At 41.1% G+C, this 13,712-nt stretch overlaps 1 protein-coding gene and 1 non-coding gene across 3 annotated transcripts in view; one reads left to right on the forward strand and one right to left on the reverse strand.

Moving 5' to 3' along the window:
* Positions 1-10,189: 10,189 nt before the first annotated feature.
* Positions 10,190-13,712, forward strand: part of LOC111874417 (otoferlin) — a 222,554-nt gene continuing 219,031 nt past the window's right edge. For both annotated transcript variants that reach the window (XM_023869914.2, XM_033755444.1), the window contains exon 1: positions 10,190-10,402. In XM_023869914.2, coding sequence (XP_023725682.1) covers positions 10,321-10,402 — 82 coding nt within the window. In that variant the 5' untranslated portion in view covers positions 10,190-10,320. The remainder of the gene's footprint in view (positions 10,403-13,712) is intronic.
* On the reverse strand, positions 11,939-12,045 carry LOC111874423. Its single transcript, XR_002844561.1, has one exon. It is a non-coding gene; the product is annotated as a U6 spliceosomal RNA (small nuclear RNA).

Raw genomic sequence — 13,712 nt, forward strand, 5'->3', positions numbered from 1 at the left:
TCTTACAATAATTTTGGATATGAAATTTGTGACCCCATAAAGTGAGATGAATTTTGCTTGCGATACTGGAGTCGTGTTTGTGTTTTTTGCAGCTGACCCGAGCAATTACGTGCAGGTCCCAGTTGAAATATTGCCTGTTAGCTGTGTGACTTACCTACCACTCTGTTTACATTAGGTGGAATCCTATATAGGATAACAATATACCCGAGGTGCTAATTACAAATTTAGTAACTGTGCAGGAATCGCTGAAAGCAACATAAAATTTCGTTGAACGCGAGTGTTGCCATGATAGTGTTTAAACTGTGAACGGTGTAGTGTTTGTGATTTATGTTTTTTTGCTCCATAGGTGGGTGGATTCACACAGAGATACGTAGGAGTTTTCAGTATAAAAAGTGAACTTGCCGTTATGTTTAATTAATTCAGCACCACACTATGAAGATGAATGAGGAAGTGGAGTATAACTCCACTATTTTAAACCTCGGCACCAGATGGAAGTGAATGGTCAGCTCCACGCCCCAGCCGCTTTACTGCCTTGGAAGGAGCCCCTGGTAAACACAAAATATGACTCTGGGTGTAATCCACAACCGATCTGAAAGCTATATAGTAGAGATAAATTTCCTGTCACTTCCTGGAATTGAACACTGGTCGTCCAGCTCGTAACCTGTTTCTATACCGACTGATCTATCGTGGCTACGATTTGAGTCTATAGCTTTTAAAATATTGTCACGTGTAGAGAGGTACACGTCACGAAAATAACGGGTTATAGTTCAGATGATTGGATTTAATGGCACCTTGTTACAAGCTCTGTTGATTACAGTTCACCGTTACACACGCACTAGGGTCCTCAGCCTTTACTAGTCGTATCCTGGTAACGGAATTAAAATGTATCATTGTAATTGAATCCTCTAATCACACACCAAGTCTTCACAAGCCAACTTCTTATTCTTTTACGACGAACTTTCCGTGGCTGTCTTCTACAGAGAACTCAGAGCTGACTCATAGCATAGTTCGTCTTTAAGACAACTCATTTGCACGAACCCCACGGAAAACACCGTCTTCCATTGTTGTGGATGCATATTTACAATTTCGTTGCCTGATGATAGACATCGTACAGCTCCGCGCGCCTTCCCGATACTGACCGCGTAGAAAACACAGCCTTATCTATTGTTGTTTGTATTCGTGTTTATAGGGTTGTTGCCTGGCAACGCGTTGATCAGAACCGTTACATTAAGATATACACCACATGCTTTCATTATGTTAGAATTTTAGAGACGCCAGTTGATTCTGATAATTGGTTCAAAATGTCGGTAATTTATTTTTGATATCAAGGCGGAATTTGAGGTGATAGTGGTGTTAGCAGAAGAGATTGAGAAACATGCCCGTTATTACTCAGTTCAGACATTCGTTGTCAGAACGTGCAATATCGCAGAAGGTTAGTTGCTGGCTTCTCACTTCGGCTGCTTCGGTTCTAACCGACTTCGGATCATGTGGGTTCTGTGGTGAACGCAGTGAAATTAAGGGTGTTTTCTGTCCATGATTTATTCCAACCGCCTTACAGTGCATACATTTATTCACCTTACTCTTCTCTCTTGCACTACATGTTTCAGCACAAAAGTGCCATCTTCAGGTGCTTTTCGATGTACGTCAAACTACTTCATTGCATGCCCTGCTGTCTTCATATTAAAATAACTAAAATATATATTCGTCATATATATTGATAAATATTAAATATTAAAAATATTAAAACTGTTCAGGATTTTTCATCCTTATGTCATATCTCAATACGCGAGTCACACCTATCTTCTTCTATCGGAGTACTCTTCCTACTTTCGTGTGTATATCTGTAACGTTAAATTGTTATTCATTAATATCGCGTTCCGAATTTTATTTATTACTTGTGGTATTATAATTTTTAATACCCACTGTGCTTTGTGTTGTGTCTTGCTTCTGGAACTGCGTGTGTTACACTGCTGGGCCTGCTGGGTATGTGTGTGTGTGTGTGTGAGTGCTGTCTTCGTTTTGATTGAGTTATGATGTTGTGGGGGTAGATGTGGTGGGGGTAGGTGGTGGGGTGTTATGTTGTTCTGTGTAGGTAGTGTGTAATTCGTGGTATATTGGGTTATATATTTCTTTATTTATATTATTCATATGTGTGTTTTTCTTTGTCGTTCTGTATATATGATAGTTCTCCAATGTGTTCAAGTATTGCCCCTTCCTACCCGTTGCTATGATATCCATAGTGTTTTCTATAGTACCATATGCATGTCCTGTGTTTAATATGTGTTCTGAGTATTCTGTATTGCTGTTATTGTGTCTTATGTCATGTATGTGTTCTTTATATCTTTATATATATGTTTTCTTTTCGTGTTGCGGTTTTCCCTCTGAAGTTTTATTCCATCAACTGCTCCATATTAATCATCCTATTATCGACGCTATACTCTCAACGCTCGATACTGACAACGTCGTTAAATGACAAAAGTATTATTGACGTTCTGTCCGCTCTGCAAACAATAATTTACGAGTGCATACAAACCATAATTTTGCCTATTCTCTTGTATGGTTGTGAAATGTGGCCATTATTTTGAGACAGGGCACGATTTATATGCGTCTGTTAAGAAGATTCAGTGGCACTCGGTAGCGTACTTGGTTGAGGCACTATGCTACATATCGGAAGGTCGCGGTTTCAATTCCCGATGAGGTCATTGGATTTTTCAATACGCATAATTCTTCCAGCAGCACTATGACTCTGGTATCGACTCAATCTCTGAAAGAATGAGTACCAGGAATCTTCCTGGTGGGTAAAGGGCATCTGGCGCTTAAGACTGACAACCTCGCAGCCATTTGTGAGCCAATTGTCTATACAATGTGGGAGCCTCGACGTCTCACAACTCTATGGGCCTCCATAGGTTTATGTACAATAGTGCTAATTTACACTTTATCGCATATGCAATATATACACGACAGGGCCTAAATGAGGGACATATTTATTTATTATTTCTATTAACCCATTACTCGGTACCGACTGGGTAAACACATTCCCGCGCAAGGGTACGCGCGCAACAATAGGACGCCCATTGCTAGGAAAGTGACCAGTCAACAGAACACCTTAACAATAGAGGCTGTTTTATGCGTGTCCATGCAAAGTGGTTATAAAAGAAGTGTTCAGCAGCATAAAGTAAGGTAAAGTGAAATGCAGAGCCTGAAAAACAAGGTTCTCCGCGCCATTGGCAATTTTCCAAGGCGCACACCGGTCTGCGATTTGCACATGGCATTTGAAATTCCGTACGTATATGACTATATAAAAAATTATGTAGGCAACAAGCAGAAGTCATACAAAATCATGATAATGAGAATGTTCGCAACATCGGACAAGGCGAAGCCCGACACAGAAAGTATAAGAGACCTAAACTTGGCGGCGGTCAGGCATACGGCCGTTCAAGTGACTAGACTGCCCTGGTAGCGAATACTACTACTCACAGATATAGGGCATGAGCTGCTGTACTGGGCCTAGACTGACAGAGGCCTTGTATATATTGTACATAGGAATAGGAATTAAGATTAAATTTTTAAATATATGTAAATACTGTCAATGGACTTACTAATGTGGACTATGACTGACAAATGACGGACCCGACCTCTCGTCAGAGAGGGCGCCCCAAATGGACAGGACAGTAACTTTCATATAAGGAAAAAACAAAAAGAAAAAAATCTGGTCGTGAGCCCCAGCGGGTCTCGACAACAAGACAGACAGACTGACTGACCGTCAGTCGCAATGTGACTTTGACTTTGACATAAAGTGAATTGAAGAATCGAGTTTCGAGACGCCAGCTTGCCGGGATATGAGCTTGGAATTGAACTGAGTCGAGCTTTCGGAATTGACAGCTGCAGAAAATGGCAAGAAAGAAATTAGGCTGTGAATAGAAGTAATTTGAAGTGACAGTGAGACTTTTATAAATCCGTTGGCAGGATACGACTAATGAAGACTGAGAAACCTAGTGCGTGTGTAACACTGAACTGTTAAGTGTAGAATAGCGATAGTGCTGTATTGCCTGTAGTCCCGTGTTGTGTGAATGTATAAGGTGCAATAAATCCAGTTATCAAATACAAAATCCATCTTATAAGTCACTCCTACACATCACAATATCCAGAATGGACACCTCATATGTTCGTTCCGAAAGTTCCTGTTTATCGGCAACGGTCATTTGTCACCGCCATTCCAGTTAGTTCTCAAAATGAATACCAAAGACGTAATACGCAGCAAATCAGCATCTTTTGTTCAGTTCTCACGGACAACTTACCTTAGTGATGTCCAATTAATGAATAATTCCTTGGGTATTGAAAGCAGTAGATACAGCTACATATTGTCGTGATTTAGAGGTCTACGTCACTATCGACGGGGTTTTGGTTAATTGGATTTATTGACCACTTACAGGTGTACTATGAACAACTATAACACTATCGGTATTAGCGCTATTACACAAGCTAATATTCTCAGTCTATTACAGTCTCAACTATCCGTTTTCTAACAATAGATTTTAACACAGGAACTATAACAATCTCACTGAATTACCCACTCCAAATATCACTGTACTACAGCATACATAAAGTATTCTCTTCACAGCCTGATTGCCAACTGAGCTCCAATTCACTAGCTCCCTTCTTTCATTACCATTTAAGTGGACCCAACAGAAAACACTGTTCCCAACAATTCCTCAATTGTTGCTTGCGTATCCGTTGCCGCGGAAACTTGTTTACCCAACCGTTGCCTAAAAATGGAAGTCTCCTCTGGCCCCACTATTCCGACATTCAGGCGTCATGTCATAATACGTTGCATATTTCGAATGAGAATGAAGAATTATAATATGAAGATTTAAGATAAAGTTCTTTCTCTTGTGGAGGCAGGTTAGAATGCTTCCACCGTAGCCCTGCGCGTCGTAGAAGGCGACGAAAAAGAAACCCGGCCCCTTGGTGTTATGATCGTGCCGCTCTGTCTTTGAGGGAGACATCTACAGAGACCTGGTCCTCCAGGCTGGGTTTGGACATAGGACTGCCGACTTCGCTCTGTGAAAAAAAATTGTTGTGGCGAATATACAAAGAAGGGAACACTGGATCAAACCTGTCAGAATCTTCTAAGGAAGGCCATGGTGCACAAGGGCCGTTTTGCCAATGATGATGATGATGATGCTGATGACGATTACGAATATCTAAGAGAAAGCTATGTTAGAGGATTTGCAAACAGCCTACTACTGCGTGCCAGAACGACTTAAGATATCCATGAAGTTCTGCATTTAGGATAGCTGATCCAGGATTCGAGATTGCAATGGCTCCCTCCAAAAATGCAAGTTCAGGGTACCACCGCTACAATAACCTGCTCGGTGAGGTAAAATGGCAAGATCAATTCTCACAGAGATATTGGGCTTTCGGACTTTATCCATCATCCTGGTCCTCATCTGAGGACGGAAACAGATCTAGTTTCCGAAACGTCGTGTTTTTCTTAGTTATCTTAAAAACCAGGACGATGGATAAAGTCCGAAAACCCAATATCTCTGTGTGTTATAGACCATCGTCAGAATCCTATAGTAGTTAGTTAGTTAGTTATTGGAGAGGGTGGGCTTCCCCATGCACTTAGACCAGTATTGGTCCATTGTGCTTCCCTCTATGATTTCTACCAGTCTCTATATCCTACCGGTACTGGTGCTTACAATCAGTCCCGCCCAGCCAGCGAGATCGGCCTCTACTACCTGAGTGGTATCTACAATGCTTCCCCCATCTACCAGACGTATTAGAGACTACTGTTGGGCGGGAAATGTCCGTAATTTTGCTAAGTGGCCTCCTTAGGAGACATGAGGTTCTTTTACGTGCCGTAAAGCTACGACACGGGACCCACGGCTTAAAGTCCCTCCCGGAGGACTTGTTCCTTGAATTTTTCCGCCTTTAAAAATTCGACAACCTCCGCCGGGTATTTAAACCCGCGTACTACGAGTCATGAGGTGGGAACCTTACCTCTAGACTACGGAGGCTGCTTGAATCCTACAGTAACTACTTAAGATCTATTCTGCTTGATTGATTCAAACTTGGATTCCTTAACGACCTTTTCACACCTGAATAGGTCATATAGCGTCGAATTCGAGAATGATTTTGAATAATGAACTGTATATAATGTGGACGGAAGTGACTGTGACCTACTTTAAAGCATCGAATAACATCCGTGGAGGGACCATCAAAATTAGTCATGGATTAGGTATCAGGATCGATATTCGAACCTACGACCTTCCGAATATGAAGCCAGAATACTAATCACTCAATGGTGGCCTCCGTGTTCCTCATAAAACATCCATTTTTATGTCGTTACGGTATAGGATTTTCAATTTTTAATCAAATGTAATATAACTATCGTTTATAAATATTTACTATGAATCTTCCCAGAATGTATGCTATAAATGAATACGCAACATTTATCAAAGAGCATTAATACCGAAGCAAGATGTAGCATACATTCACAATTGATTTTACGGACAAATATAATGGCTGCATAACAATGAATCAGCCTACATAATGACGTCACACTTCGTGGAAAAATACAATGCGCATGCTGCAGGCCATGTCATTGATTTGACATTAGGTGCATAGATTATTTTTAAATTAGACGAAATGAAATAGTATGAATGACTGCGCTTTTACTACAAAACCGAATTTCTACCTACTCAGAACATACATAATCATATTTCTGACAAAATCAAAATGCTGTTGCTTTTGAAGGTACATTTATACCTGTATATTCTCTTTGACACACACACACACACCAATGAAAAAAGTACAGAGCAGGATCTATATCATGTTTAAAACTGATACCCCTTCCGGAACAGGAGAGAAATGGCTGGGCATAAAGGCCTGAGCTTATTCGGTTGTGTGAAGAAAGAAGTAACAGGGAATCATAACGTTATCAGGAGCTTCATAATTTGTACTCTTGATATAATATTTTTACGGTGATTAAACCAAGGATCATCAGATGAGGGACATGAAGTATGAATGGGAAATATGATAAATAAATAAGAAAATATGTAAACAATGAAAAGACCATCTGGGAGAAGTAAACGTATATGGGAAGATGGAATTACTGTGGATCTCAGATAAGCAGAATTTGAAAATGTGGATTAGATTGAACTCGCTCAAATTATTATCCATCTTAAGATTTTACGGACACGGCAATGAACCCTTAGGTTCCACAAAGGAGCGAATTTAACGAACAGTTGAGCAATCCTTACCTTCCTGAGAAGGCTAGTGAACACTATGGAAATATCGTTGACATATACGTCAATTTCTGGGCCAGGTGAATCCAGTGCTCGTGTTTAAATTGTATTCTCAATTTCTTTTCAAAACTGTCCTCACATATTCGCTTTGTATCCCCAAGAAATTTGTTCTCTAGAAATTAGGCAACCTAACTTGCTTTACTTGCATTCTATACAGACTAATGTTGGATGATTTATTGCACACAGATGTCTCCTTTGTTTCTTTATTCTTGATCCTCATTGTAGTCAGAGCAGAATAGGAATGAAAATGTAGCTCTTTATAAGGTTATTGCCTTCCAGTCTTTGTTCCCTGTGCAATCGGATTAGATGGTTGTTTCTGATATATAAGGTTATATTCACATTGAACTGTATACGTGACGTTGCGAATCAGCAAAATGTCAACTATATAGCTGAAGAGTAATGATCTTATTCACATTAAAATTAAACACATATCATCAGTATTCTTATGACCTTACACGTTAGGCTACAGTGGGAAGAATTTCTGAAGAAAGAATCCATGAAAAGTCACTGCACGGAAAGTTGAACAGAATGATCTCCAACTTTTAGAAGAAGAATCCAAAATTAAAAATATATTCAAAATCAAACTTCTTTCTATCAGATTTTGGCCTGATATAATTTGATAAATTAAATAGTTGAGAAGAGTGACTTCACAATCTGTTTCCTTTGGAGGTTATTTAAAGAAGCGCTCGGTTTCGAACTTATATAATTAGATGGTAGGACAAGATTTCAATGATGAATTGAGAAGGATTTGGAAGGGATAGTTTGTGGCCGGATCGACATGTTCTCCCGACATAATGTAGACGGTTACTGTTAGACCAAGCTCTTCGATAAATGTGTTATTTACATGCAACTTGTATCTTAATGTTTAACATTTTGATTTATTTCGTGATCAAATTCTTTTTATTATGAAATCTCACACACAAAGCCACAAAGCTTCTGACATGTATTTGTAAGGTTCTTGGTTCGGATATTGGTCGAGATAATGTTTTCTTTTCTTGGGGTGCCTGGGTTTCTCCAACTCCTCGTGGAGCTCATAGAACTTATTTTTTCTGTTGTACAGACTTGTAAACCCACGAATCTGGCTAACATTTTATTAAAATAAAGTAAATTCACCCATCAAGATGGCGAACAGGAACAATTCGGATTTGTACTATGGAGAGGTTCGGTTGGATTTTTCCTGAAGATAGGGACAGTAGGTTCCTCCGAAACGTCAGAAAAATTCTACCAGTCTACGGCACATCCCAGAAAGAATTACCTCCCTAGGGACACCTTGAGAATGAGATATTTTCTGATCTGAATCTTACCATTAAGTTCTTCTGAAATTTCGGCACTCCTTTGCCAGACTACAAGACGACATGTTCCAGAAGAAAATCATGTATATCGCTACCCTTTCCTTCCACCAGAAGAATGAGATATAACCAGGACCCGAAGTGTAACACGTCTCATTTCTATTCAGACAATTGACAATTCCCAAAGAAATTACTTTCTTCAAAATAAGAGCAAATAATTATTGATTAAGAATTGCCTTGAATGAAGTATCAGAAATACAGAAAGAGACATGTGGAGATTATTAGTCCATACAGAACAGTGGAACAGCTTTTGACTGCTATATAATCTGAGAAGGATAAATATCAGTAACCGGTCTTGATGCAAAGTTGTGTGTATGTACATGGCACTAGAAGACAAGCATGAGAATAGCTAGCAGGTGGGTACGTAGGAAGGCTAAGTGTTCATCGGCCTGCGAAGGGCAGATCACATCAAGTACCAGAAGGCACGAGGCTTGGGTCTGCTTCCTGAATCCTGCTGAAACTGTGCCCTCTTCGTTAATTGCGGTTTCATTGATTGTCTGTGGGAGAAAAAGATGTGAATGAAAGAATATAGTAATGAAAAGATGATGAGGCCGGTCACGGTAGCTGAGCGGTCTAAGGCATGTACTGTTTTCTCTCGCTTGGAAACCGGGATCATGGGTTCGAATCCCAATCAGGGCATGGATGTTTAGTTTGTGTGTGGGGATTTTTCTGTGTTTGTGTACAGTTAGAGGCCTTGCGACGAGCTGATCACCCGCCCAAGGAGTCCTACCAATGTGTAAGATCTGGAAAAACCGAAGTGAACGGAGAAGTTCATGGAGGTAGGCCTAGGTCCACTGGGGCTGTAGTGCCAAGCGAGGGGAAAAAAAGATGATGAGAGGTGTGGAACAGCAGAAGAAACAAGGAACAATGAAGGAAACTACTGAAACACAAAAGGGAAAAGAACGAAAGATGCGATATACTGAAGTAATTAACAAGGACAAGAAATGGGGGGGGGGAATAGGAATCGGAGTTAGAAAGGAAAAACAGAAGAAGGAAACAAAGCAAATATAACATGGGCTTTAGGGTTATTATCCTCCATGTATGATGCATATATCCTTTAAGACAGTAATATTGTTGAGCTTACTATAATTGGACACATTTATGACGAGAAAAATCTAGTGACATTACAGAACAAGAAACGTGTACTTATGAGCCATGTGTGTCAGTAAGTTTGCAGTATTTGATTGTTTAGATTTTAGCATTCTGAGTTGTGTTATCCTCTACCCATTTAGTTGAATACTGGCGTTTCGGAGGAACATGCTGCATCCATCTTCACGTATCCGATCTACATGCCTACATAATCTAACCCATCTCTCACCCTACACACTTCAAGCTGAAGGTGAAGACAGTACCTTGTTCCGAAACGTCGGTATCCAGCTAAGAGATGGTATTACAGTTCAGAATGTCGCAATCTGAACAATCGATTTGGTTACATTCGTACAGGCACGGGTTCTCGAAACTACTACTTATATAGCGTGAACGGTGAAGGTCAAGTTGGAACTGTAGGTGAATCAGGAGCATCAGGAGGGCGTTTGTGGTGGGGCTCACAGGGCGCAGGACCAGGCTGTGAACTCTGCCGTCCCTTCAGTACTACTGATGCAGCGGAGCGGAGAAGCAGCGGCGTTTGTCGTGATGCACTGACACCCAGACAGCAAGCAGACATGTCGCTTACACTGCGAGTCAAATACTTCCAGCTCTCCGTCAAATGCAAGGGCGAAAAAATCACCAAGGTGGACTTCAGGGGTAAGTACAGACAGCCTAGTTGCAACTCAGAGTTCAGATCTACTTACTATATTTTCCCGGTTTCATTGATTGATTCTTTGTTATTCAATGACGCGTCTTAGCTGCAAGTTTTATGTAAATTGAATGGAAGTATCAATGCCTTCGGTGGACTAGAAAGGGTGTGATCTTGATTTACTTTGAGGAAAGCAATAATAATGCGGGAAACTTGCGATAAAAGCCGGTATTCGGATTGTGGCAAAGAATCCAGGAACTCGTGAATGTAAATTAAGGTGTCCAATGACTCTAAACTTCACGTTGTCTTGCAGGTTATTGGTCATAATTTAAAAGCCCAGTTAGAATTTGTTAGAATTAGGGAATATTCGATTCTTGAGCAATTTAGTTGACTGACCTTATAGGCTAATTAAATGCGTTATTTTAGATTTTATGGATGTGTATTTCGGTGGAAATTTTTTGTTATTTACAACTTTTAATGTTAATTGACTTCATAAATTTTATGGATTGTGCGCCTACTCCATATAAACGCCTGTTACAGATCACCATTGTCCCCTAGCACAAACCAGTTACTGGCAGTTTGAAACCTCGACCGAATTTGGTAACCAAGAGACGGATCACAGGCACAACTGGCACAATGTGCTTTTATTCTTGAGCGAATTATATTCATCTGTGTTTGTGACTGGCCTGTCTCCTCCTTGCCTTTACAGATTAGTCGACTTACTGTTTGTAAAAGGTAAAAAGGGAAAAGTTGTCCCTGTGCTTAACTAATTAAGCACTATGCCATGAAGGCGTTGGGGTGAGTGGATGTGTAGATCCACATTTTCTTGACCTCGGTAATAGCTGGAAGTGAATGGTCAGCCTCACGTCCCGGCCGCTTTACCCCCGGGGAAAGAGCCCCTGGTACCTATTGGATAGGAGGTTGGGTGAACCACAGAGCCAATCTGGACCATTATTGAAGAAAGCAGTTTTCTGGGATTTGGCACCGTGTATATGTGNCATTATTGTTTGTACCGGTCTAAAATAGTTATTTTCTATGAGCTCTTCCCTGTAGCAACACTACTAGAATTATAAAAAGAGTGCACCCCAATTTCAGTAGCTGTACATATGAGGGAGAGTCAGTAAATAGGCCACAAATGGATATAAATCATGAATCATGGGAAGCATTTATTTCTCGACATATCCTCTACCAGCGGGGGGCACGCGGTAGCGTAGTTGGTTGAGGCACTGTGCTACAAACCGAAAGGTGGCGGGTTTGATTTCCGAGGAGGTCATTTGAGTTGGATGAAATATTTTTTATTGCTAGTGGGGTGGGACTAAGTCCCTTGTACTGCGGCCACTTCTGGCCTATTGTACCAGCCCCAGATCATAGCTGAGGGTGATTGTGGAGCAATTGGTGGAATGAAGATTTGCAGGGGAAACCGAAGTCCTCGGAGAAAACCTGCCCCAGCGCCACTTTGTCCACCACAAATCCCACTTGACCGGATCCGAGATCCCGCCGCGGTGGGACCCAGGTACTGACCGCTTGAGCTTTGGCGCGGCCCAAGAAATGTGTGACGCTTCACGCTTGTTCGTGTCATCCTTGCCCAGGGACAATGCTAATCTTCTCTGTATCGTTCCAATTTTAGTGTATGTGCCGCCGAAGCGAGTACTGGATGAAACTTGTTGAAGATCTTCGAGAGTTTTGGAATCAAATTATGCCTAGGATAGCCATAATAGTCTCCAGCCTACTTTCACTCCTTGAAGGAAATGTAGGCTAATGAAATCATTATGCTCTCGAAGTGGGTAATAATAATAATAATAATAATAATAATGAGGAGCTTCATAACTTGTACTTTTCTCCAAGTATAATTAGAGTGATCAAGTCAAGGAGGATGAGTTGGACAGGTCATGCAGCATGAATGGGGCTAAAGGAATGCATATAGGATATTGGTGGGAAAGCTGGAAGGATGGAGACCATTGGGGAGACCAAGACGTAGGTGGGTGGACAATATTAAAATGGATCTCAGAGGGTAGCGTAGTTGGTTGAGGGTCTATGCTATAAGCCGGAGGTCTCGGGTTCAAGTCCCGATGAGGGCATTGGATTTTCTTTTTCAGTTGACCTCATCCTTCCAGCCACACTAGGCCCTGGGGTTTTCTCAGCCTCTAGCAGAAATGAGTATCAGTAATTAATTAATTCATTTTCCTGGGGAGAAAAGCGCGGCCGGCGCGTAAGGCTGACAACCTTACCGTCATCTTTGAGACGCTTGTCTAGATAATGTGGGACCCTCAACGTCTCACAACCCTATGGGCATTCACGGCCTGGTACAGGGATAGCTTTACTTATTTACTGAGAGAGATAGGATGGGATGGTATAGATTGGATTGATCTGGCTCAGGATAGGGACCAGTGACGGGGTCTTGTGAACACTGTAATCAGCCTTCGGGTTCCATAAAATACTGGGAAATACAGTTGGCGACTTCTCAAGAAAGGCTCGGCTCCATGAGTGAGTGATTTATAGTTCATTTAACTATATATAGCGACGAATGTCTCGTCACACTGAATGATGAATTGGAAAGGGAATAGAAGGAAGAGTCCGTGGACTAATTTAAGGCACAGTTCTGGCATTTGCTTGGAGGGATTGAGGAAACCAAGGAATTTTCAGTCGGCACAGTCGTTGCCCTGCCAAAATTTGAACTGAGCACAGTCCGATTACAAGAAGCGTTGCCGCGTTTGTTTCCTTGCTCTGCGGGTTTTATCGTTGGATTTGAAATGTTGAATTATGATATTATCAGTAAAAGATTTGTAGGAATAGAAGTCTATGTAACAGGAAAGTGGGATTTATGTAATTCTTAACAAGAAAAATTCTTTGTAGTTTGTGATACTCTGCAATATCATGACGCGGAAGGCTGTTCCGCGAATTCATGTGGTGGCAGTAACACGAGTGGTGTTCAGTACAAGACTCTGAATGTAAGCCACAGCTCAAGCGGTTAGTCGCTGGCTTCCCACCGCGGCGGCCCGGGTTCGATCCCGGGTCTGGTCAAGTGGGATTTGTGGTGAACAAAGTGGCGCTGGGGCACGTTTTCTCCGAGTACAAGTTTAAAGCAGAAAGAGATGTGTGCCTAAGTAATAATTCCTATCCAAAAATATGAAGATTGAAATCTGTAACATATTTACAGTTACAGCTAATAAAATATTTCATTCGGAAAATTATTGGGATATGTGAACATCAGATACACGAGTTCAGTACGTTAATTCGTTAGCTACATTGTATTTCATTTTTGCTTTGTATACTTGCATTATATAAATATGATATTAACAGACAAGCTTTGTGCGATTG

The sequence above is a fragment of the Cryptotermes secundus genome, unplaced genomic scaffold (genome assembly GCF_002891405.2).
Source record: "Cryptotermes secundus unplaced genomic scaffold, Csec_1.0 scaffold251, whole genome shotgun sequence".
Classification (NCBI taxonomy): Eukaryota; Metazoa; Arthropoda; class Insecta; order Blattodea; family Kalotermitidae; genus Cryptotermes; species Cryptotermes secundus.